This window comes from Macaca nemestrina, chromosome 4 (assembly GCF_043159975.1).
Source record: "Macaca nemestrina isolate mMacNem1 chromosome 4, mMacNem.hap1, whole genome shotgun sequence".
Lineage (NCBI taxonomy): Eukaryota > Metazoa > Chordata > Mammalia > Primates > Cercopithecidae > Macaca > Macaca nemestrina.
In genome coordinates, this window is record NC_092128.1 from 154404493 (window position 1) to 154425402 (window position 20910).

Sequence of the window (20910 nt, forward strand, 5' to 3'; positions counted from 1 at the left end):
GTCTCACTGTTGCTTCTTTTAAGTTAATCTGTCTTCCTCTCCTCTCCTCTCCTCTTCCATAGCTCTTTTGATTGTTGTCTTTTTGGCAGGAGAAGCGTTGTTGAAATGTTCCTCTAGATCTATAATTTTTTAATTAATAAAGTTTGTTTTCGGGAGAGTTTAAGGTTTACAGAAAAACTGAGAGGACAGCATAGAGCTCTCATATGATTCCTTCGACGGCACAGTTTTGTCTGTTATTGAAGTCTTACATTACTGCGGTACATTTGTTACAGTTCATGAACCGGTACTGACATATTATTTTTAACTAAAGCCCATAGTTTACATTAAGGTTTACTCTTTGTATGGTATGTATCTTTCTATGGATTTTAATAAGTTCATAATGTTATGTTTCGCTTCTGTTCTCTGGAAGAGATTTTGGAAAATTGGTATCATTTCTCATTGAAGTAGTTGGTAGAATTCATCAGTGAAGCCATCTAGGTCTGGTGGTTTCCTTTCTGGGAGGTTATTGATGATCAATTTGGTTTCTTTCATAGATACAGCCTGTTTTTTTCTGATTGAACACAGGGCTAGGGTTGTCCCCAAAGTGACCGTAGGGACAGCCACAAACCCGCCTGAGATGGGGCTGGCTTGGATTCCAAAGAGAGAAGCACTAAACACTGAGCGATCATTCAAAGCGTTTATCAGGGAACTTGCTTACAGAGGGGCAGCAGCTTCCTGTGACCACAGCGAGACCTGAGTATGTCTCCAGGGAGGGGTTGCGCTGTGGGGTCTATGTGGGAGTTGAAGGCAATGATAGCAACATGCTGATCTTTCTGTGTTTCAGGCAATAATGGGACGCTCACGCCCACAGGGGACGTATGCAGCTGCCTGGCTCACGTGATGGTGAAGGCCCCTGTGTGTCTCAGTCAGGAATGAGAAAGCGAACTGGGGGTGGGTGGGCCCCTAGAAAGACCCATTCAGGTGATGTCTTCCTCCTCATGTGAGTTTTGGTGGTTTGTGTCTTTCAAGGAATTGGTTCATTTCATCTAAGTTATCAAATTTCTGGGCATAGACTTGTTCATAATGTTTCTTTATTACCCTTTAGATGTCTGTAGGATTAGTAGTGATGGCTTTTCTTTCACTTCTGATGTTAATAATTTGTGTCTTCCCTTTTTTTTTTAATGTTGATAAACTTGGCTACAGATTTATCAATTTTAAAGAACCAGCTTTTTTTTTTGTTGGTTTTTCTCTATGGAGTTCCTGTTTTCAGCTTGTTTTTTGTTGTAATTTTTATTATTTTCTTTTCTCTTTTCTTTTCTTTTCTCTTTTCTTTTCTTTTCTCTTTTCTTTTCTTTTCTTTTCTTTTCTTTTTTTTCTTTTCTTTCAGATGGAGTCTTGCTCTGTCGCCCAGGCTAGAGTTCAGTGGTGTGATCTCAGCCCACTGCAACCTCCACTTTCCAGGTTCAAGTGATTCTCCTGCTTCAGCCTTCCGAGTAGCTGGGATAGCAGGTGCATGCCACCACACCCGGCTAATTTTTGTATTTTTGGTAGAGTCGGGGTTTAACCATGTTGGCCAAGCTGGTCTCAAACTCCTGACCTCGTGATCCGCCCACCTCGGCCTCCCAAAGTGCTAGAATTACAGGCGCGAACCACCGTGCCTGGCCAATTTTTATTATTTTTTTCTTCTTACCTTAGGCTTACATTGTTCTTCTTTTTAGTTTCCTAATGGGAAGCTTAGACGATGGATTTTAGATCTTTCTTTTTTTCTAACATTTACATTCAATGCTATAAATTTTCCTCTAAGCATGGCTTTTGTTTCATCCTACAATTTTGGTAGGTTGTATTTTCATTTTCTTGTTCAAACTATTCTTTTTTTTTTTTTGAGACGGAGTCTCACTCTGTCACCCAGGCTGGAGTGCAGTGCAGTGGCCGGATCTCGGCTCACTGCAAGCTCCGCCTCCCGGGTTTACGCCATTCTCCTGCCTCAGCCTCCCGAGTAGCTGGGACTACAGGCACCTGCCACCTCGCCCGGCTAGTTTTTCTGTATTTTTTTTTAGTAGAGACGGGGTTTCACTGTGTTAGCCAGGATGGTCTCGATCTCCTGACCGCGTGACCCGCCCGTCTCGGCCTCCCAAAGTGCTGGGATTACAGGCTTGAGCCACCATGCCCGGCCCAAACTATTCTTAAACTTCTGTTGAGACTTCTTTGATCCCTGCATTATTTAGAAGTGGATTGTTTAGTCTCCAAATATTTTGGGATTTTTCCATTATCTTTCTGTTACTGATGTCCAGTTTAATTTTAGTGTGGTCTGAGAGCTTACTTTGTATGCTTTATATTCTTTTTAATTTCTTTAGGTGTGTTTTATGGCCCAAATGTGGTCTGTCTAGGTAAATTTTCCACGTGAGTTTGAGAGGAATGTATATTCTGCTGCTGCTGGAAGTATTCTGTCATTGTCAATTAGACCCAGTTGATTGATGATGCTGTTGAGTTCTGCTGTGTCCTTACTGATTTTCTGCCTGCGGGATCTGTCCGTTTCTGATAAGAGGGTGTTGAAGCCTCCAACTGTAGTAGTGAATGGAGCCATTTCTCCCCGTAGTTCTTCCAGGTTTTTCCTTGCGTGTTTTGACACACTGTTGTTAAGTACATGTGTGTTAAGGGTGGGCATGTCTCCTTGGAGAAATGATCTTTTTATCCGTATGGAGTGCCATTTTTCATGCCCAATAGTTTCCTTGTTCTGCCTGAGATTGATCAAGCTGCTCCACCGTTCTTTTGTGTGGGCTTAGTGTGGTACAACTTTCTTCCTTTCCTTTCAAAGTGTGTTTATATTTTAAGTGGGTTCCTTATAGACAGCATATAATTGGGTCTTGTTTTTTTAATCTATCCTGACCATCTTTTAATTGGTGTGTTTAGATCATTCACATTCGAAATGAGCATTGATACAGTTTATTTAATACCTGCCATGTTTGTTACTCTTTTTTATTGGGGCACTTGTTCTTTCTTTTTTTAAAATCTTCTCTTCTTTATCTGCTTTGTTTGGTTTTAACTGAGCATGTTATATGATTTAATTTTTTAATTCTGTTAGCATAGAATTATTCTTTTTTTTTTTTTTTCCTGAGATGGCATTTTGCTCTTGTTGCCCAGGCTGAATTGCAGTGACGTGATCTTGCATCACACCCAGCTGATTTTTGTATTTTTAGTAGAGACAGGGTCTTGCCATGTTGGCCAGGCTGGTCTTGAACTCCTGACCTCAGGTGATCTACCTGCCTCAGCCTCCCGAAGTGCTGGGATTACAGGCATGAGCCAAGCACAGAATTACCCTAGGGTTTGCAGCATGCATTTAGCACGAATCTAAGCCCATGGTCAGATGGCCTTTGACCAGGTCACAGGCAGTGTGGGCGCCTCCCGCACAGCACGCCCGTTCCCCTCGCCTCCCGTGCCACCTGCTGCCTCATTTCACCTATCCCTGCGCCATCGTCAGCCAACACATTGCTGCTCTTATACTTTGAACAATTGTCCATTAGATCAACAAGACTAAGGAAAGTAAGCTAGGCTCAGTGGCCCACACCTGCAGTCCCAGCAACTTGGGAGGCTGAGGTGGGAGGATCACTTGAGCCCGAGAGGCAGAGGTTGCAGTGAGCTATGATCACACCACTGCACTCCAGCCTGGGCAACAGAGTGAGACTCTGTCTCCAAAAAAAATGATAAATAAAGTAGATTTTATTTTTCCTTTATTTGTTACTTCTCTGCTCCGTCTTTCCACATAGGTCTGAGCTTCTGACCTCTCATTGGCTTCTCTGGAGGATCCACCTTATACTGCTTACAGGGGCCAGGGCTGCCAATGACGAATCTTCCCCCGTTTTTGTTTGTCTAAGAGAGTGTTTTTTGTTTGTTTATTTGTTTGAGACAGAGTCTCGCTCTGTTGCCCAGGCTGGAGTGCAGTGGTGCGATCTTGGCTCACTGCAGCCTCCACTTCCTGGGTTCAAGTGATTCTCCTGCCTCAGCCTCCCGAGTAGCTGGGATTACAGGCACCCATTACCAAGCCCAGCTAATTATTGTACTTTCAGTAGAGACGAGGTTTCGCCATATTGTCCAGGATGGTCTTAGACTCGTCTGACGCCAGACCATCTGCCTGCCTCGGCCTCCCAAAGTGCTGAGATTACAAGCGTGAGCCACTGTGCCCCGCCGAGAGTTTTTCTTTTTCCTTTCCTCACGGAAGATCATCTTGCTGGATGCAGAATTCCAGGCTGGTGCTGTTTTGTTTCAATATTTGGATACCTCTGTCCCCTCTCTGCTGCTTGAGTGGCTTCGGTTGGGAGGTCTGATCCATTTCTTACTCTTGGTTGGTAATGCAGGGCTCCCTCTGCTCAGGGTGTCTCATTTTCTGCAGTTGGATATGATATGGCTAAGTGTGAAGTTTTTGGTATTTTTCCTGCTTGATGTTCTCTGAGTTTCCTGGATCTGGGATTTAGTTTCAACAAATCTCAGCCATTATCACGGCAGATACCTCCTGTGTTCTCTCCTCGCCTCCTTCTCCTTCTGGTTTTCCTGTGGTGAGTAGGTTCCACCTTCAAGGTCATCCCACTGTTCTTAGATCGCCTCTTCTTTTGTTTTCATTGCTTTCTCCTCAGTGCATGTTAGTATGGGAAGTTTCTGTGGACCTGTTTTTACATTTACTCATTTATGCTCTCATCTTTATTTTTATTCCTAGACTTTCTGCGTATGTTGTTTTATTTTTTTCATTTTTTATGTTGGTTACTTAGCTTGCTACTTTCAGTTTTAGTCTTTCTACTCTAAGCATTAAATTAATACGTTTTCTTCTAAATTCTTCATTCTTGAGATTGTGCCACTGCACTGTAGCCTAGATGACAGAGCAAGACCTTGTCTTAAAAAAAAAAAAAGTATTCTTTTTACTTAGGCTGTCGTCTCAGATGAAGTTTCTCCTGTCTTGCACGTGTTTCTAACCAGAGCCTGAAGTCCGTCCGATGTTTTCTTTCCTTTGTCTCTGCCCGCAGCCACCGGGTCAGCCTCCCTCCCAGGAGGCCCCTAGACTCCGGGTACCTGGGCAGCCCGGGCAGGTGAGAGAGGACCCCAGGGAACTGGCTTTGCTTTCACTGGGGTGAGGTCCTCATGGTGTTCTGCTCTAGCTTGTTCCCATGATGTCAGGTCTGGGCGTTCCCCTGCAGCTCAGTGTCACAGCTGCCCTGTGCCCATGGCGTGCTGGCCTCTGAAGGCTGCTGGGAACTGCAGGGTTAGAGCTGCAGGAAGGTGAGGGTGGGGCCGCAAGGTGCTGGGTCCAGGTCCGGGTGCCCTCCTTGATGGGAGTGCCAGGGTCACGTTGGGGCTGTGGATAGCAATCTCGGGCCTCATGAGTTCCTCCTTCCAGCTGCCCAGAGCGGGGCTTAGTGCCCCCAATCATGGAGAGCTACTTCCAGTGGTCTCACCAGTGAGGCTGTCCATGGCACTGCCTCCCCGGGCTGGGCGCTGACCCCATGACTGCAGGGTTGCAGCCTGGGCGGCTCCTCTGTTTGCAGCACCGGCTGGGGCTCTGCCCCTCCGTGGTCTCAGCGGTGGGGCAGACACAACAGCCCGCGGCCACTGAGTCCTCTTCCCTCAGCCCCGTGCCTGCCTGGCAGTTTTGAAGATCAAATGAGGTAACGTGTGCTTAAGTCATATGTAGCATTAGCATGCTGTGCTGATGTCACCAATTAAAATCTGCCTGAGTGAATCATAATTGAAAACAGTCAGTTGTCAGAAAAAAAACCTTGTTAGGGGCAGCAGGCCCAGGAAAGAGAAACGAGGGAAAGACCGGAGACAAAGCATTCTGGGGTTGGTTGGGGGCGGCCAGGGCATCCGGCCCGGGAGCAGGTGTGGGCCGAGCACAGGGACGCCACCTCATGTGCACTCAGCACCGTGTCAAGGCATGGCCTTGCGTGGGGGAGGCGAGGCGAGGCATGGCCTTGCATGGGGGGTGGCTGGGGCTTGGCCAGCCAGCTTGACCCCCACCCCCAACCTCTGTGGCCGCAAGTGACCCTCCCTGCTGCCCTTCCTGTTGACGGGTGCTGTTTCCATGTACTTATTAATCCTGGTGCACCTTTAAGCACCCTTTGGGATAGTCATGTCCCCATTTTATACAAGCAGGGTGGGTTCAGAGAGGTTAGGTCCCTTGCCTAAGGGCGCATAGCTGGTCTGTGTGAGATCGGAGCTCAGGACTCTCTGACCCACGTGGGTCCTTTGAGGTGCTTGTTACTGCCGCTTTCGCCTGTCATCATGTTCTCGAGGGACCCCACAGACGCCGGAGTCCTGCTCATTTGGGAAATGACTAGCCGGGATGAGGGGTGCAGAGAGAGGTCTCCTGCCTCTCCCAGCCTCCCTCCCACCAGGGCCTTCTCCTGGGCTGGGGCGATCTTGCTGCTGGGGTCACAGCAGACCTGTCCAGGCTGGTGACTGGGGGTCTGGGGAAAGAGTGGGCAGAAGACTCTGGGGAGGCGGGCGGCAGCGAGGAGAGGGTGCTGGTGTCGGTGGGCAGAGCCGCGTCTGCAGCCCCGCATTCCCGCCTGAATCTATTCAGTTTCTTGTGGTGACTCCATGCGTCAGGAGAGGTAATTAGAACAGGACTTTTCAGCTATTTATGATCATACATTTCCTTTTCTAAAAAAAGGAGAAGTTGTGGAGTGACTAAGAGTTGGGTGGAGGTGGCTGAGCTGAGGTGGGATGGGCTTGGGAAGAGGCCCTGCAGAGAATGTCGCATGTGCAGAGCACTCTTGGAGCCCTTGCAGAACGGCCTCGGCCTTGGGCTAGAGGGGGTGGAGGGAGGGAGGCAGGCCCCACAGCACTGGCCGTGGAGGCCGGGTGGGAGTGGGCGGCAGAGGCTGGGTGAGGGAGGAAGAAGATGGCTGAGGGGCTGCTGCTTCATTGGAGGGGCCACGAGGTACTCATCTCACCTCTGGGCTTCTCTGGAAAGTGGGGGTTGGTTCAGGGGTTCTGAAGAGGGGTCTGTGCATGTGAAGCCGCCTGTCTGCCTCTCACAGCCCCTTCAGGCTGCTGCTGACTCCCAGGAGGGAAGCCCTCTGTGCCCATGGTGTGGGCTTAGGCAGTGCTGGGCGCCTGCCTCACCAGGCGTGGCCATGGCCAGAGGCTGTCCCCTTTGTGCAGGAGATGCCTGCCCCGCCTGCCTGCTCTCCTGGTCATCTTTCACGAGCAGGTGCAGTCATAGTGGAAGAACCAGGTAGACGGCAGTGAGGACATCAGTGACGACTGTGGCTGCCGTGCATTCATCGCCCGTGTGTGCAGGTTCTGTGTGCCTGGTTTTCTGTGCCGTGCTGCATTTGAACTTCACAGTGAGCCTGAGGTGCTCTCTGCCCTCTGCTTTATGGTTGAGTGTCCTGAGACTCAGAGAGGCTCATTATTTTTCCCAAGGTCACACACCTAGTTAGTGTCCTGGTAGGATGTGGGCTGTGTTGGGTGTGTGTGTTGGGTTTGACTTGGGAGCTGGCCTGGGGATGCACACCTCAAGTGACCGCTGCTTAGGGGCCACGGGGCTGGTCTCTGCCCCCTGTGGTGCCTCCATCCACATCCCCCCCTACGCGCAGCACCTCCGACAGGGCCGGCCTCCTGCAGTCTCCCGCTCCTGCGGGTGCTCTCGCCACGGGCAGCCCTGGTCTCTGTCTCGGCTTCCTGGCCTTGCTGCTCTGCTCTCCCCTGCCCTTCCCAAGCCCAGGCCTAAGGCTGTGCCCTGGGTTTCTTCCTCCAAGGGCACTGGGCCCTGTTCTGCCTACTGTCTTAGCCCCTGCTGCCCAGGTGCCCTGCCCCCTGCTGTGACGTTCTCAGCGTCTGTGGGGATCTGTTCTCCCGTGGGAGTCGTCGGTGTGCTTGGGGCCTGTACTCAAAAGCTCCGTGGTAATTAGCGTGCTGGAGCACCCGCTGATGAGGGGATGAGCGTCATTATCTCTGTCGCTCTTTTGCAAGGGTCCTCTGGGCGCCTACTCACGCGGTTCCCTCTGATTGGAGTGCCCTTCCCCACCGCTGCCTCACAGGGCGCCCAGATCCTTCCTGCAGTCTCCCTGGGTGAGCAGCCCCTCTGCCCGATAATTGCAGGCTGGGGCGGAGCCGCCCTCTACTGACACTCCTCCTGGCCCCGGTCGGCCGGTGTATCCAGGGTGCCGAGGCCCCGTCCTCAACTGACTTCTGCTGGGTGATGCCGACTGCTCACATTCACGTGGCCGTTCGTTACATGATGAGCACATTCTATTCCTTAGAACCAGGACATCTCTGTATCCAAGGAGGAGCAGCCTGTGGACAGTGTAACTCTGCTGGGTGCTTCTTGAATGAGTCTGGGAGGCCCTGTCAGCACCGCCAGCCTCCTGTTTGTTCAGCAGTTAATCACCGCATTTGTTGAGGTGGAAATGAAGTGGACTTGCCCACAAGTGGAGTCAGCTGTTAAAAAGCCATAGCAAGTCACCCCCACCATGCCTGCTCGTTCACTCCCGGTGACAAAACAGTTTCTTGGAAGAGTACAAACAACAAACTTTCTAATATTTTTCTTCTGTGCCAGCCAGTGCTAGCCTGGAGTTATGCTGGAGAGAGCCGTCACGAAGGGAAGCTCTCAGAGATTTACTGATCAATAAAGGAGACGATTACAGGTTGTTTACCAAGGGAAGTCCCCCGCCCTGGCCTTGCGCGGCGTCCGCATGTTGGTACTGACAACTCCGGTAACTGGCTTGAAACGATAAAAGTCAATGGGAAGATACAGGATTTCAATAAGATTATGACACGCGATAAACCTCCCTGTGCAAACAAATTTTCCACAGATATGTGACCCGTTCCAGTTGGATTTGTAACTTTAATTTCTCACTTATTGAATTTTGAATTTTTTGTCATCAACTAATTATAAAGTCCACACCAGGGTGGCAACTGTGTCCCCGGCTCAGGAGATGGCAGGAGAGCCCCAGATGTGGCGGCCTGAGCTCCAGGGGCTTCTGAGAGAGCAGGCCGGGGTTTCCTCAGCCCCTGCAGCCTCGCCCTCCTCACCTCTGGGGGATGGACAGAGGCCTGGCAGGGGCTCAGGCAGTCATCAGTGCTGGGGAGCACTGGGTCGGTCTCTCCTGAGAGCAGGAGGGCCTGGGCACGGGCTCAGCTTGTGTATGTGCAGACTCAGGAGGCGGCATGGAAAAGACCCTGATAGTTTTGTGGACTCCGTTTCTGGGTGGGGGTCTTGCTCCCCAGGCTGCCTGATTGAGCCAGTCTCTATCAGGGCCATGAATTTGCCTTTTCAGCCAGTACTGGTGGGGGCAGTCCCCACAGCTCCCCTGCCCTCACCTGGTGAGAAGCACACTGGCTGCGACACAGTATGGTGGTGCAGGGCTGGGCTGAAGCATTGGCCGTTTGCCCAGCATGTGTGTTGGGAAGGGGCATGGGCCAGTGGAGACCATTTCCCGGGTTTGTGAGGTTCTTGCTCTTGCTTTCTGAGCACCGGTTGTTTCCAGGGCAGCTGGCTGGACAGTTCATTCCTGATAGCATCAGTCTTCATGGCTGCCCTGTTTCCCATCTTATCAACGAAGGAACTGAGACTTGGGGAGGGAGCTTGAATAGCTGGCCTCAGGACAGAGCTGGGGCTTGAACCTGCATCTTGTAGCTACCTGTCTGCTTCTTCCTGGGCTCTGCTACCCCAGCATCCTCATCCCGTCTCTCAAGAATGGGGCAGAGCCCCAGCAGAGACTACTGAGAGCATCAGTTAGATGTCCCTGGGGCGCCTGTTAGAAGGCAGATTCCCAGGCCCGCCCTGAATCTACACCCAGGGCATCCGGATGCCTGTGAACATCTGGAGGCTGCCCTCCAGCACACCTGGGCGTCTGAAGGACTGGCTCCCTGATCATGTGGGCTCCCGCAGGGCGGGCAGGCGGGAAGAGGTCCCCAGCCTGCGCCTGGAATCGGCTCCATCCAGACTCGGCATCTGAGGCCATAAGGGTCTGGGGACCGTGGCTGAGGCCCGCACCTGGGGCAGGGAGTGCAGGCAGCGGGAGGCCAGAGGGAAGACCACGCTTCCCCGCAGTGGCATGTCCTTTGTGGGGCTGTCCTAGCAGCTCAGTTCCCAAGCCATGGGCTCCCACCAGGTCCGGAGGCAGCACACGGCTCCTGGGGCCCCTGATTGGCTGACTTGCTGTCAGCGTGTCAGGCAGGACACAACTGAGCAGGGGTTTCTGCCCAGCTCTAAGAATCAGCCCTGACACTGTGGTCAGTGTCATCCCAGGAAGCTGAGCTCTGCTGGACCTGGCTGCTGTGTGGGGGCCTGCGTGCAGCCTCAGACATCCCGTGAGCTCTGTGGGAAGATAAGGAGCTCGCAAGCCCAGATCTGAAAAGTAAGGACTCGGCCTTCCCGAGAGCCCTGGGTGGTTGGATGAGCGATGGGTTGCCCGTCCTATTGGAACGGGCAGCTTTCTGGTGCACACTGTGTCTCCTCCCTCGGCAGGTTGGGGCAGAGGTCCCAGGAAGAGGAGGACTCACCCAGCTCTGGGCCTGCGCATTGTCGTTTCCCTGGGCCCAGTGTCACTGGGACTTAGAGGAGTCAGGCAGACCCAATAGAACAGGCTGGGGTGGGGAACCTGGGCTTCTGCCCACTGTGCACCCTCGCCCTGCGTGTGCTGTGTCCACAGGGGCAGAGGCCGCTGCTCCCAGCCCACCCCGTAGCCGTACTGCTGGTACGAGGTGGAGCCCATGCCCGCCGCAGTAAAGGCCTGACGTGGTCAGAACGGGAGCCGGGGTGAAGCTGGAGCTGCTGGCATTTACTGGGTCTGGGGGCGCCAAGCTCCGGGGCCCTCTTCACCTTGGTGAGTGGGCTCTGGGTGCTGGCCTGGGTCCTCATGAGGGAGCCTCCCACATGACGCAGCTCTCGTGAGGCCTTTCCTGAGCCGTCTCCATCGTTACCTCATCCCCCGCCCCGGGTCCTAACCAGCTGCCCTCTATGTCCACAGGAGCGGGACGGCATGCGGGCCATCCTGGGGTCCTACGACAGCGAGCTGACCTCGGCCGAGTACTCACCCCAGCTGACACGGCGCATGCGGGAGGCAGAGGATATGGTGCAGAAGGTGCACAGCCACAGCGCCGAGATGGAGGTGCGGGGCCGCGGCCGTGGGGCTCACGTTGCCGGGTGGGCCTTCCCCTTGGTGGGCCTTCTCCCTGGTGGGCCTTGGCAGAGCCGGGGGGGGTTGGAGGTCTGGTCCTGTTTTGTTAGTCGCCGGCCGGCAGGCATCCATCAGGGAGGGTGTCCACGGGCTGCTTCCTCTGCACGTGGATCCATGTTAATTCTCATGATGGCACCTGCAGCGTCCTCAGCTGTCAGGGTGTCCCAGGTGGCCCCAGCCTGCAGGCAGATGACACACAGACAGTGCCCCTTTGACGGGTTGGGACCCCTCATGGTGCCTGTCAACGGGGCACTCAAGGTCCTTCCCCCGTGAGGGGCATCTGCCGAGGAGACCTGGTCTCCAGGTGCTCAGAGTTGTTGCCAGGGCTCTGGTCCCCGCTGCTGGGGAGGCTCTGCTGGGGCCTGACAGGCAGGGCATGAGGCCCAGGGCTGCCCAGCTCGCTGCGGAACTGGTAGAGGGGTTCCTCCTTCCTGCAGCCTGCATCCCTCTCCTGGCTCCAGGGTCCTCCCAAGAGAGGTGGCCTCAGCCTTGGCTTCTGCCTTTTCCCTGCCCCGTGGGCCACCGTGACACTCTGTTCCCTTGTCTAGCTCTGAACAACTCTCACCTGTGCAGTGGGAGGAAGGAGCTGGGGATCGTAGGGCCTGGGCGGAGACCACGTCCACACTCCCTGTCCACACTCCCCAGGCCAGGGGCTCCCAGCACACCATTCCCAGCCTAGAGTTTGAAGGGCCCGTGTTCTCCTCTCGAGGTTTGCACCATTTCTCCTTGGGCACGGCACAGCCCCACCTGGGCGTGGTGGGGTACGTGCCAGGGTCTTCTGGCCTCATTGGCACACGCCGCCGGGTGCCTTGCTGTTCAGCTCTATGTGGCCCTTTACCTGACTACTCAGTCTCACTGTCACCATATCCTGCGGAGTGGGTGCTGTTGTGACCTGAATTTTGCTCACGAGAAAACCCAGGCCTGGGGCAGTCAAAGGACATGCCCAGGTCACCGAGCTGGTGTGTGACACCGCCAGGCTATGTCTTGGAGGGCCTGGGCCTGCAGTGTCTACGGGCACAGCCGAGCTCTGTGAGCTTGTTGGTCTCAGGGCTCATTGTGTCTGGGTTGGGCCTTGGTGGTGGAGACTGCGGTGAGATGGAGATGCAGATGAGGGCATCGGTGTGGCCTATCGCCCGTCATAGGCTGCTGTGTCCGTTCCTCATTCATCCAGTGACCAGCTGTAAGATGACCTGGGTCCACCAGTGGAGAGCCAGGCTCACAGGTGTGACCACAGCCACCTTCCGGCCAGGCTGCCGAGCACACACAGCAGGCCGGGCCCTGTGTCAGGGAATGTTTGACAGCCTCTGGCCCCTGGAGCTGAGTTGCTGGGCAGGGGAGACATTTAATGAACAAACATAATTCACATAGGATGTTAGGAAGAGCTGAGTTTCTGGAGAAATGATTGTAATGGAGGGTCTCAGGGAGCCGCGCTGCATGGCCTTCCCAGCGGCTGATCAGGGAAGATGGGAGGAGGAGGTCGTCAAACTGCATCTAGAAAGTTGCTTGGCAGATGGTTCAGTGGTTTAGAGGGGGCGCGGGCACAGAGGCTCAGGCACTGGGGATGGCGTGTGGCGAGAATGACAGGTCCAGGCCTGGGGCCTACATGCACTCCCTACCCCTTGCTCACATGTAGGCCACACCAAAGGGCCCTGGGGCTATGCTGTGTCCCCACCTATGGGGTGAGCCTTCACCACCACACGTGGCGAGAGTGAACCGTGGGTCTGGGACCACCCTTAGGCACTGATACTGCCCCCTGGTGTATTCTTCTCATGCCCGGCCCCCTCTGTCCATCCTCTTTCTTCCTGCTCCTGGCTTTCCTTTCTGTGTCCAGCCACCCTGTGCGTGCAGGGCCCGCTGCTGAGGGCCGCACACAGACCTTCGGTCCTCACGGGCAAGGCTAGTTCCGGCTGCACCTGGGAGCTGTCATAACCCTAAGCGCGTTAATAGCAATTTGATTCCAACACCCTTGGCTCCCTGTGAAGTATTAATGAAGAGAGATTTGTGGGGAGGGTCTCTGACCCCTTCTGCCGTCCCCGACGTTTTTCATGTTGAGTGATTTCTCCAGCCTGTGTTTGCCCTCTGCACTGTGATTGGCTCATCACAGGCCTCGGGTGGGCACATCCAGTGTCCTGGTTCTGATGTCTGGTGTTTTGTGTGATGAGGCGATCAAGGCTGTCAGGGACCTCAGGACTCATTGACCAGATACTGGCACTGTTTGGGCACCGTGCTTACCCCCTTGCCGGGCAGATTGGAGCCTCGGCCCTCACCCTGCTAGTGGGATGTACATTGGGGACCCTGCCCCTCCCTTCCCATGGTGGGGCAGGTTACTCCCCTTCCTCTCAGTCTCTCCTGGGGTTTCAGGAGAATCAGGCACGTGGAGGAGTTGGGCCCAGCAGACCGGAGCAGGGTTGGACTCTACCAGCACTGAGTAGTCCTCACTGCAGGAGTTCACATGGTTGGTCCTCCCCTGAGCCCTCACAGCCCCCTCTGCCCATCCCCCGAGTGCCTCCAGAAGCACACCAGCACCCGCAGACTCCCCCCAGGACCCCACCGCACTGGCCCGTGTCTGTGTTGATGCAGATAACCATGGTCTCGGCTGCTGGCACAGATCCCAGAGAGGTCTTCAGGGCCTGTGGCTGCTCCCTGAGCCTGTGCAGGTGCCACTGCTCTCTCGGGTCTGTGGAGCAGCCACCACCACATCCTGCATGACAGCGTGACCTGATGCCTTGCCTCATCAGAGAGGGCACCTCCGCGTCAGCTCTCTCCTCCCAGGAGCCTGGGAGAGGCGTCCTCGCCCTTCCTCCGCAGTGGGACCAGGTCACCTGTGGAGCCTCTGCCCTGTCTTTCTGTGAAGTGACAGTCGGGCGGGAGGCTGGGGGTGCCGGCAGCTCCTGGGCTGGGTTCCTGCTTGGGGGAGCATCTGCTGGGGGCGCCCCAGCTCTTGGCCCTCCCCATGGAGGTGGTGCAAGTTTGGGAGAACGTGGCCCCAACTCTGGGAACTAAGCACGTTTGCAAGGTGAAGGTGGGGGCCCAGCAGGAGTGCCATGCTCCAGGGAAGGTTGGGGCGCTGCTGCACGTGAAGTGTGGCAATGGTGGCTGTGCCCTCCGTGCACAGGGAGCCCCTGGGGCAGGGATGCCAGCCCAAGCCAGGGATGTGCCTGTGGAGGGCCAAGGGGCTACTCTGGAGACTCTGTACATGCCGCCTGTCTCTGGCTGTTGGTTTCTGTGAGGGGCCCATCTCCTGTTCTCCCCACAGTCAGGGAGTGGGGGCGCTGCCATCCCCCCAGCCGGGGAGAGCTCCTGACCCCGCGTGGCTCAGGTACTCCCCCGCAGCCCCCCGCCTCCCGCTCTCCCTGCTGCCTCCACCTGGTTTTTCTTTTTGTTTCCCGTCTCGTTTTCCCTTCTTGGTTTTCTTTGTGTCCTCTGCACGTCTGTCTGATAGTTCCTGTCTCCATCTTTCCCTCTCCCTTGGCCTCTGTTCACCTCTCTGTCCCCTGACACGTTCCTATGTCCTCTGACTTCGGGCCCCGCAAGCCTTCCCCTGGAAGCTTGCCCAGCACTCGGCGTGCCCCTGGGGAAGGCGCCTCTCGGGGCAGGTGAGGATCTGCTACCTGACGGCCAGGTGGGCATGGGGTAGTCGCTGGCGGGAGGACGCGGCATCACTCCAAGCGTGGTTCCCTTCCACCCACCTGTTAGCTAAGCCGGACACCAGTCCGTCCCCATCTGCTCAGCCGGACACACCAGTCCGTCCCCGTCTGCTCAGCCGGACACCAGTCCATCCCCGTCTGCTCAGCCGGGCACGCCAGTCCGTCCCCGTCTGCTCAGCCGGGCACGCCACTCCGACCCCGTCTGCTCAGCCGGGCACGCCAGTCCATCCCCGTCTGCTCAGCCGGGCACCAGTCCGTTCTCATCTGGACCATGTTTTCATTCCAGCAGAGACCTTGCAGGAAACAGTGTTGAGTTGGGAGAACCCCAGACCCGTCTGGTGAAGTTTTGCCATCTTGCACGGTGTTATTTATTCCATTTAATAAAGTGGCTGCAGGAGCTGGTAGCGTGTGTCAGGAGTCCTCTGTGGACGGAGCTATAAATACGCAGTGCACGCCACCTTGATTCAACACATCGGCCTGATTTGTGTTTCCAATTTATTTAATTAAAACGGATTACTGCACTGCTGGCCGTGTGGAGGTGTGTGGAGAATCCCCGTTTCAGGTTGCAGTGACTCTGAAGTGGATCCTGACAATTTAGGTGGAAGTGGCCGTCACGGTGTTTCCACTTGCCTTCCTCCCCGTGGCCTCCCAGAGGCTCGGGCAGCTCTGCAGTGCTGTCACTTGGCTGCCGCGGGTGGTTTGGCTCCAGGAGGGCCGCGGAGAGCCTGGTCTTCAGGGCCTCAGGCTGTTCACCAGGCCTGATACCTGTGAGTGTATTGATGATTGATGATCTGTTTCCTGCACCGAAAGAACGTGAAATGACTGTACTGTACAAAGCAGAGATAGAGCCAAAAAAAAAAACAAACTTGAAACAGTTAAAAATCACTCAGTGTACTTAAGAAGAGTGGACCAAGGGGTTTATGGAAATCGCCCTGGAGTCTGGGCTGTGGGAGCCTCTGCTGTGTGGCCGCAGGTCCTTAGTGGGAATCGCGAGGTGCTGGCTCCATTCCCAGAACGGGGCGTCTGTGCAGTACAGAACTGCGCTGATCCGGGCTCCCTGTGACATGCCGGTGCCACCCCAGACAGCACACACTTTGAGCACCGCTGCCCTGCGCAGGAGCCGACCTTGTTGTGCGTGAGGAATAAGCCCAGGGCAGGCTCTGTCCTCTCCACCACGGGAGGACCTGCTGCCACCCTCAGAGCATCCCCCAGGGCGGACGTCCACCCCATATCCTGGCCCCTGACGGTGAGCTGCCTGCCTGTCGTGCTCTGTGGCCAGCGCTGGGCTCACAGCCATCCTCAGGCCTCCATGCAAGGAGAGAGCTTCTGTGTACAGCCTCACCTGGGAGCAGGTGCTGGGGCTGTGGCCTGGGAAGCCCTGTGGGGACCCTGTGGTGTGCTGCCTCCTGCTTCTTCACATTGTGTCACATGCCACCAGGAGACCTGGCCAGGAAGGTGGAGGCCTGAGCTTCCGTCCCATCCTTTTCCACGTGACCGTTGACTATGGGTGGGGCTGCCTTCCCCTGGCTCCAGCCTTCGCACCGTGTGCGGGGTCTGTGCCTGGTGCCCCCCGGTCCTCCCCAGCCCAGCTGTCCTGTGGCCGCTGGGGTCTGTGGCCGCCTGTCGTAGCCATTTTCTGCCATGTCTTGGCTGGCAGGAGTGTTGGATCACAGGCAGCAACTTCTCACCTCAGGATAAAAATAGCCCGGCCAAGGCCTCTGTGCGGCACCTCGGTGGTGCCGAGGGCGCCAGGGCTTGCGGCTCGTGTCTGAGCACACGTAGCCACCCGGGACACGTGGTCCCACCCAGGAAGAGCTGTGTTTGACCCTTCAGCCGCTCGGGTGGAGGCAGCTCTGTGGTCACTTGGTGCCCGGGTCCCCGCAGCCTCCGCACCCCTCAGTGCTCCCTGGCGTGTGCCCCTGAAGCTTGGCTCCGAGTGGGCTTAGTCTCTTCTGGGGAACCTGAGCACCACGTCTGACGCTGTTTGGGGTGGAGCCGTGTTCCCACCTGAGCTTCCTGTGTGTCTGCACCCAGCCCGGGGTGGGCTGTGGAGGAGGGGCTGAGGCTGGGGAATCGCCTGGCCTGCCCTCAGGAGCCTTGGCATCTGGTCTTCCCAGCCGTCAGCCTAACCCCAGCCCCGGGCCTTGGGAAGCCCTCTCTCCATCCCACTGTCCCTGTGTCAGCACAGGCTGCACCTCCCACTGCCTTGCAGAGCCAGCCTGAGCTTGGGGAGCTCTTGTCTCCGAGGTAAGGACACTGTGGCCAGGCCCTGGGGGCTCCACCCGCTCACCCAGGGAGTGAGAGGTGTCTGTGTCCCCGAAGGTGGCTGGGCAGCTCCACAGTCAGTGCCACAGTGTAAGGCCCAGGGTTTTTCCACAGGAGGCGCTCTGCTGCCCACCCACTGCCTCTGTCACAGACGCGGGTTCCTGGAGGAACCCTCCCAAGACCAGCCTGAAGTTGTGCTGTCTGAGGCCCTGTGGGAGCTCCTCTCCAGTGCACACTCGGGCTGTGCCAGCTCCTCGCCCTTGTGAGTGTGGTCCTCCCCAAGCTCTGGGGATTCCACGTTTTAAAGGCAGCTTTATTGAAATATAATTTATACTCAGTAAAATCCCCCAAGTTTATCTGTGTGATTTGATCCATGTTGACAGTCAGTTTCTTTCCACCCCCAGCTCGTGGAGGCCACCGGTCTGGGGCCTGTTGTTTCGGGCTTTCTTGGAACTTCATGTAAATGGAGTCCCACAGTTGCTGCATCTGTCATTGCTGACTGCACAGTGCTTTGGAGACACATCAACGTTGTATCAGCAGCTCATTTACTTTTATTACAAAGTAATTGTCTGTCTTGAGATTCTACCAAAATGGTCTGTCTGTTCACCTGCTGGTCCATACGAGGGTGGTTTCCTGTTCTTGCCAGTTAGGGACAGAGCTGCTGTGAGTATCTGCGTACCAGATTTCCTGTGAATGTGGGTTTCCATTCCTTTGGGCTCTGCATCTAGGAGTAGGAGTGTGGGCTTTAACTTTTTTTGGAGGGGAGACAGGGTGGGGGCAGAGTCTCGCTCTGTCACCTGGGCTGGAGTGTAGTGACGTGATCTCGGCTCACTGCAGCCTCTACTTCCCGGGTTCAACTGATTCTCCTGCCTCAGCATCCTGAGTAGCTGGGACTATGGGTGTGCACCACCACACCCGGCTAATTTTTGTATTTTTAGGAGAGACTGTGGGGCTGCCCAGCCACCTTCGGGGGACACACATACCTCTCACTCCCTGGGTGACTGGGTGGAGCCCCCAGGCCCACCATGTTGGCCAGGCTGGTCTCAAACTCCTGACCTCAGGTGGTCCTCCCGCCTTGGCCTCCCAAAGTGCTGGGATTCCAAGCGTGAGCCCCCGGGCCGGGCCCTAACTTTTTAAAACATTGCCAAACTCTTCCCAAGTGGCCGTACCATGGCAACATGCGGGGTCCAGTGACATGTTCTCGCCCAGGCCGATGGCACTAGAGCTGGGAGAGCTCTCCGCTGTGGCACTGTCCGCTTTGGTATCTGGATCCAGCGGGGCAGCACGTTTCACTCTGGCTTAAATCTTTGTGTCTCCAGTGACCGACGTGCCCAGCATTTCCCATGTTCTCCACCTCGGCGCCTCTTCTCTGGTGGCCGCTGTTTAGGTCCCTTCCTTCTGTCTGGTGCTGGCCTGCCAGGCCCAGCTGCCCACCTCTGCCTCCTGGAGCTCCCATTCCTCTCTCCTCACCCAGCAGGACTGCTGGGCTCTGTCTATGGCGCTGCCCTGGCCTGGGTCCTGGGGGACTCACCCCGTCCCTTCCTGCAACTCTGAGCTCTGAGCTGCCTGCTCTCCCTCACCGGAATCCCACGGTTCCTAATGTGTGTCTGGTTTCTGGTGACTGAGGCAGGAGGGTACGTCTGTGCTACTTCCTCCAGCTTGTCCAGAAGGAGAAGTTCTAGAGCATTTGGGGCCCATGAGAGCCTGTCCCCCAAAGCTTCCTGGTGCCCCATCTGGGGGCCTCCTCTGCGCACACAGAGCGCGTTGTCTTGGGTCTCTTGGGACCCTAATGTCCTGCCTCGCCTCTCCTGTGCTGGGCCGTGTGGGTTTAGTGATGTCCCGTGTCTCCTGTGCTGGGCCGTGTGGGTTTAGTGATGTCCCGTGTCTCCTGTGCTGGGCCGTGTGGGTTTAGTGATGTCCCGTGTCTCCTGTGCTGGGCCGTGTGGGTTTAGTGATGTCCCGTGTCTCCTGTGCTGGGCCGTGTGGGTTTCAGTGTTTCCTTTGCTTTTCTTTCTTCAGCCGTTTTCTTGGAACGATAAGGTGAGGAAGGAGTGGACGTTGACCAAATGCTCTTCGGTGCTGCCCTCCCTCGACAGAACCTGTCACACCAGGGAGGCCCAGGACAGGCACGCAGTGTGGCCGACCCCCCAGGCCACAGCTACCTCCGTTCTCCCGACTCACTCCTGTCCTGTCCACACCCTCTCTCATGTAAAACATTTTTTGTTACTCGGAAACTTCATGTCTGACCACTTACCCTGTTTGAGCTACAAACAGCAGTGCGTTTCCTTGAGTGACAACAGGGCCTTCTCTGTGTTCTCTCCACGTTCCTGTTCTTAGGAGCACCCACCTGTGTCTTTTCAGGTTATGAGTGAGAGGTGGCTGAGGTGTCCTGCACCCACAAACCTTGTGCTGCGGAATGTCTGTAAGCCAGACCTGAGCTCCCTCCTGCCTCCCTGCCACTCCCCATCTCCATGCCTGTGGAGCATGCGCTCCATTTCACGCTCTGACCCCTCTGCCTGCTGAGCTTCTGTCCGGTGGCTGCTCTGCTGAGAACCCTCCGCCGGGAGTCACCTCTGACTCAGGCTTGTGCGATGTCCCATTTGGCTGTCCGTTTAGGAAGATTCAGCGGGTTACAAACAACCTTGTTTCATTTTGTTTTACATCTTTGTGTTTGTTTTTTTGACACAGGGTGTCACTCTGTTGCCCAGGCTAAAGTGCAGTGGCACAGTCACGGCTCACTGCAGCCTCAACGTTTTGGTCTCAAGAGATCCTCCTGCCTCAGCTCCCTGAGTAGCTGGGACCACAGTTGTGTGCTACCACGCCCAGCTGATTTTTAAATTTTTTGTAGAAACAGGATCTCTATATGTTGTCCAGGCTGGTCTCGAACTCCTAACCACAAGCAGTTCTCCTGCCTTGGCCTCCCTAAGTGATGGTCTCGCAGGCATGAGCCCCATGCCTGGCTGAAACCATTTCTCTTTATGGTAGCAGAACTGTCCTCCTTTTCCTCCCTAATTCGTCCGCCAGGGTGCTAGAGTATATGTTTTAATGGAAATATAACACAATACACCAAAATGCACACATGGTAAGTTTTCAGTCTGTCGGATGACAGAGTGAGTGTGTGTGTAACCACCCAGTGCAGGCGAAGACACAGAACCTCACGGGTCACACAGGACCCTGTGGATGTCTCACTGCAGCCTGAGTGACACTTGTGTGTTCAGTCTTCGGTGAAAGGTGGCTCTCACTGTCTGGAAGCCGTCTCTCTTCATGGCTGGATGGCTCCTGTGATGCCCGTTGCTGTCTTGGTCGCCTCCTGGGGAGCACTCAGCTTGTTGACATCTGCCTTCCTGAACCCAGGGCCCTGCTCAGCGCCAGGCAGGCGTGTGAGCCGAGCCACAGCCGCTCCTGCGGCCGTGCAGTTGGCCTCCCGGCCCCGTCCTGGGGCTGCACTCTCTTGGGAGCTGCTCCAAGCAGGCCCTGCCCAGGTACCCGAGACCAGTGTACGAGTCTGAGTGCAGGGCTCCGCGGCTCAGAGTCACCTTTCGCGAGCGACTCTGGCTTTGAGGATATCTCAGAATTCTCACTGGTCTCTGTTTCCAGGCCCTGGGTCATGTGAGGATTTCAGATGCATGCGTTTTTTTTTTCCAGCCATTGACGGAAGTGCTGGGCTGATGGGGCTGGTACAGAGGTGGACGCCTTGGCCTCAGGCTGTGAGCCACCTGTGAATGAATGTGAATGAACTTGTCTTCAGGCACACGTTACTAGTGCTGTCCTCACAGAAACCTCGTGAAACCTTCTGGAGATACCTGAGGCCTACCCGCCTGGCGCCGGAGGCTGTGAAGGCT

The 20910-nt window shown here is 55.5% G+C and overlaps 1 protein-coding gene across 13 annotated transcripts in view; it reads left to right on the forward strand.

The window, feature by feature from the left end:
- LOC105483405 (mitotic arrest deficient 1 like 1) overlaps positions 1-20910 on the forward strand; it is a 419765-nt gene that overhangs the window by 209809 nt on the left and 189046 nt on the right. For 12 of the 13 annotated variants that reach the window (XM_011744271.2, XM_011744266.2, XM_011744269.2 and 9 more), the window contains one exon: positions 10947-11087. The exons of the other annotated variant lie outside the window; for it this stretch is intronic. In XM_011744271.2, coding sequence (XP_011742573.2) covers positions 10947-11087 — 141 coding nt within the window. The remainder of the gene's footprint in view (positions 1-10946; positions 11088-20910) is intronic. 13 annotated transcript variants of the gene reach the window in all.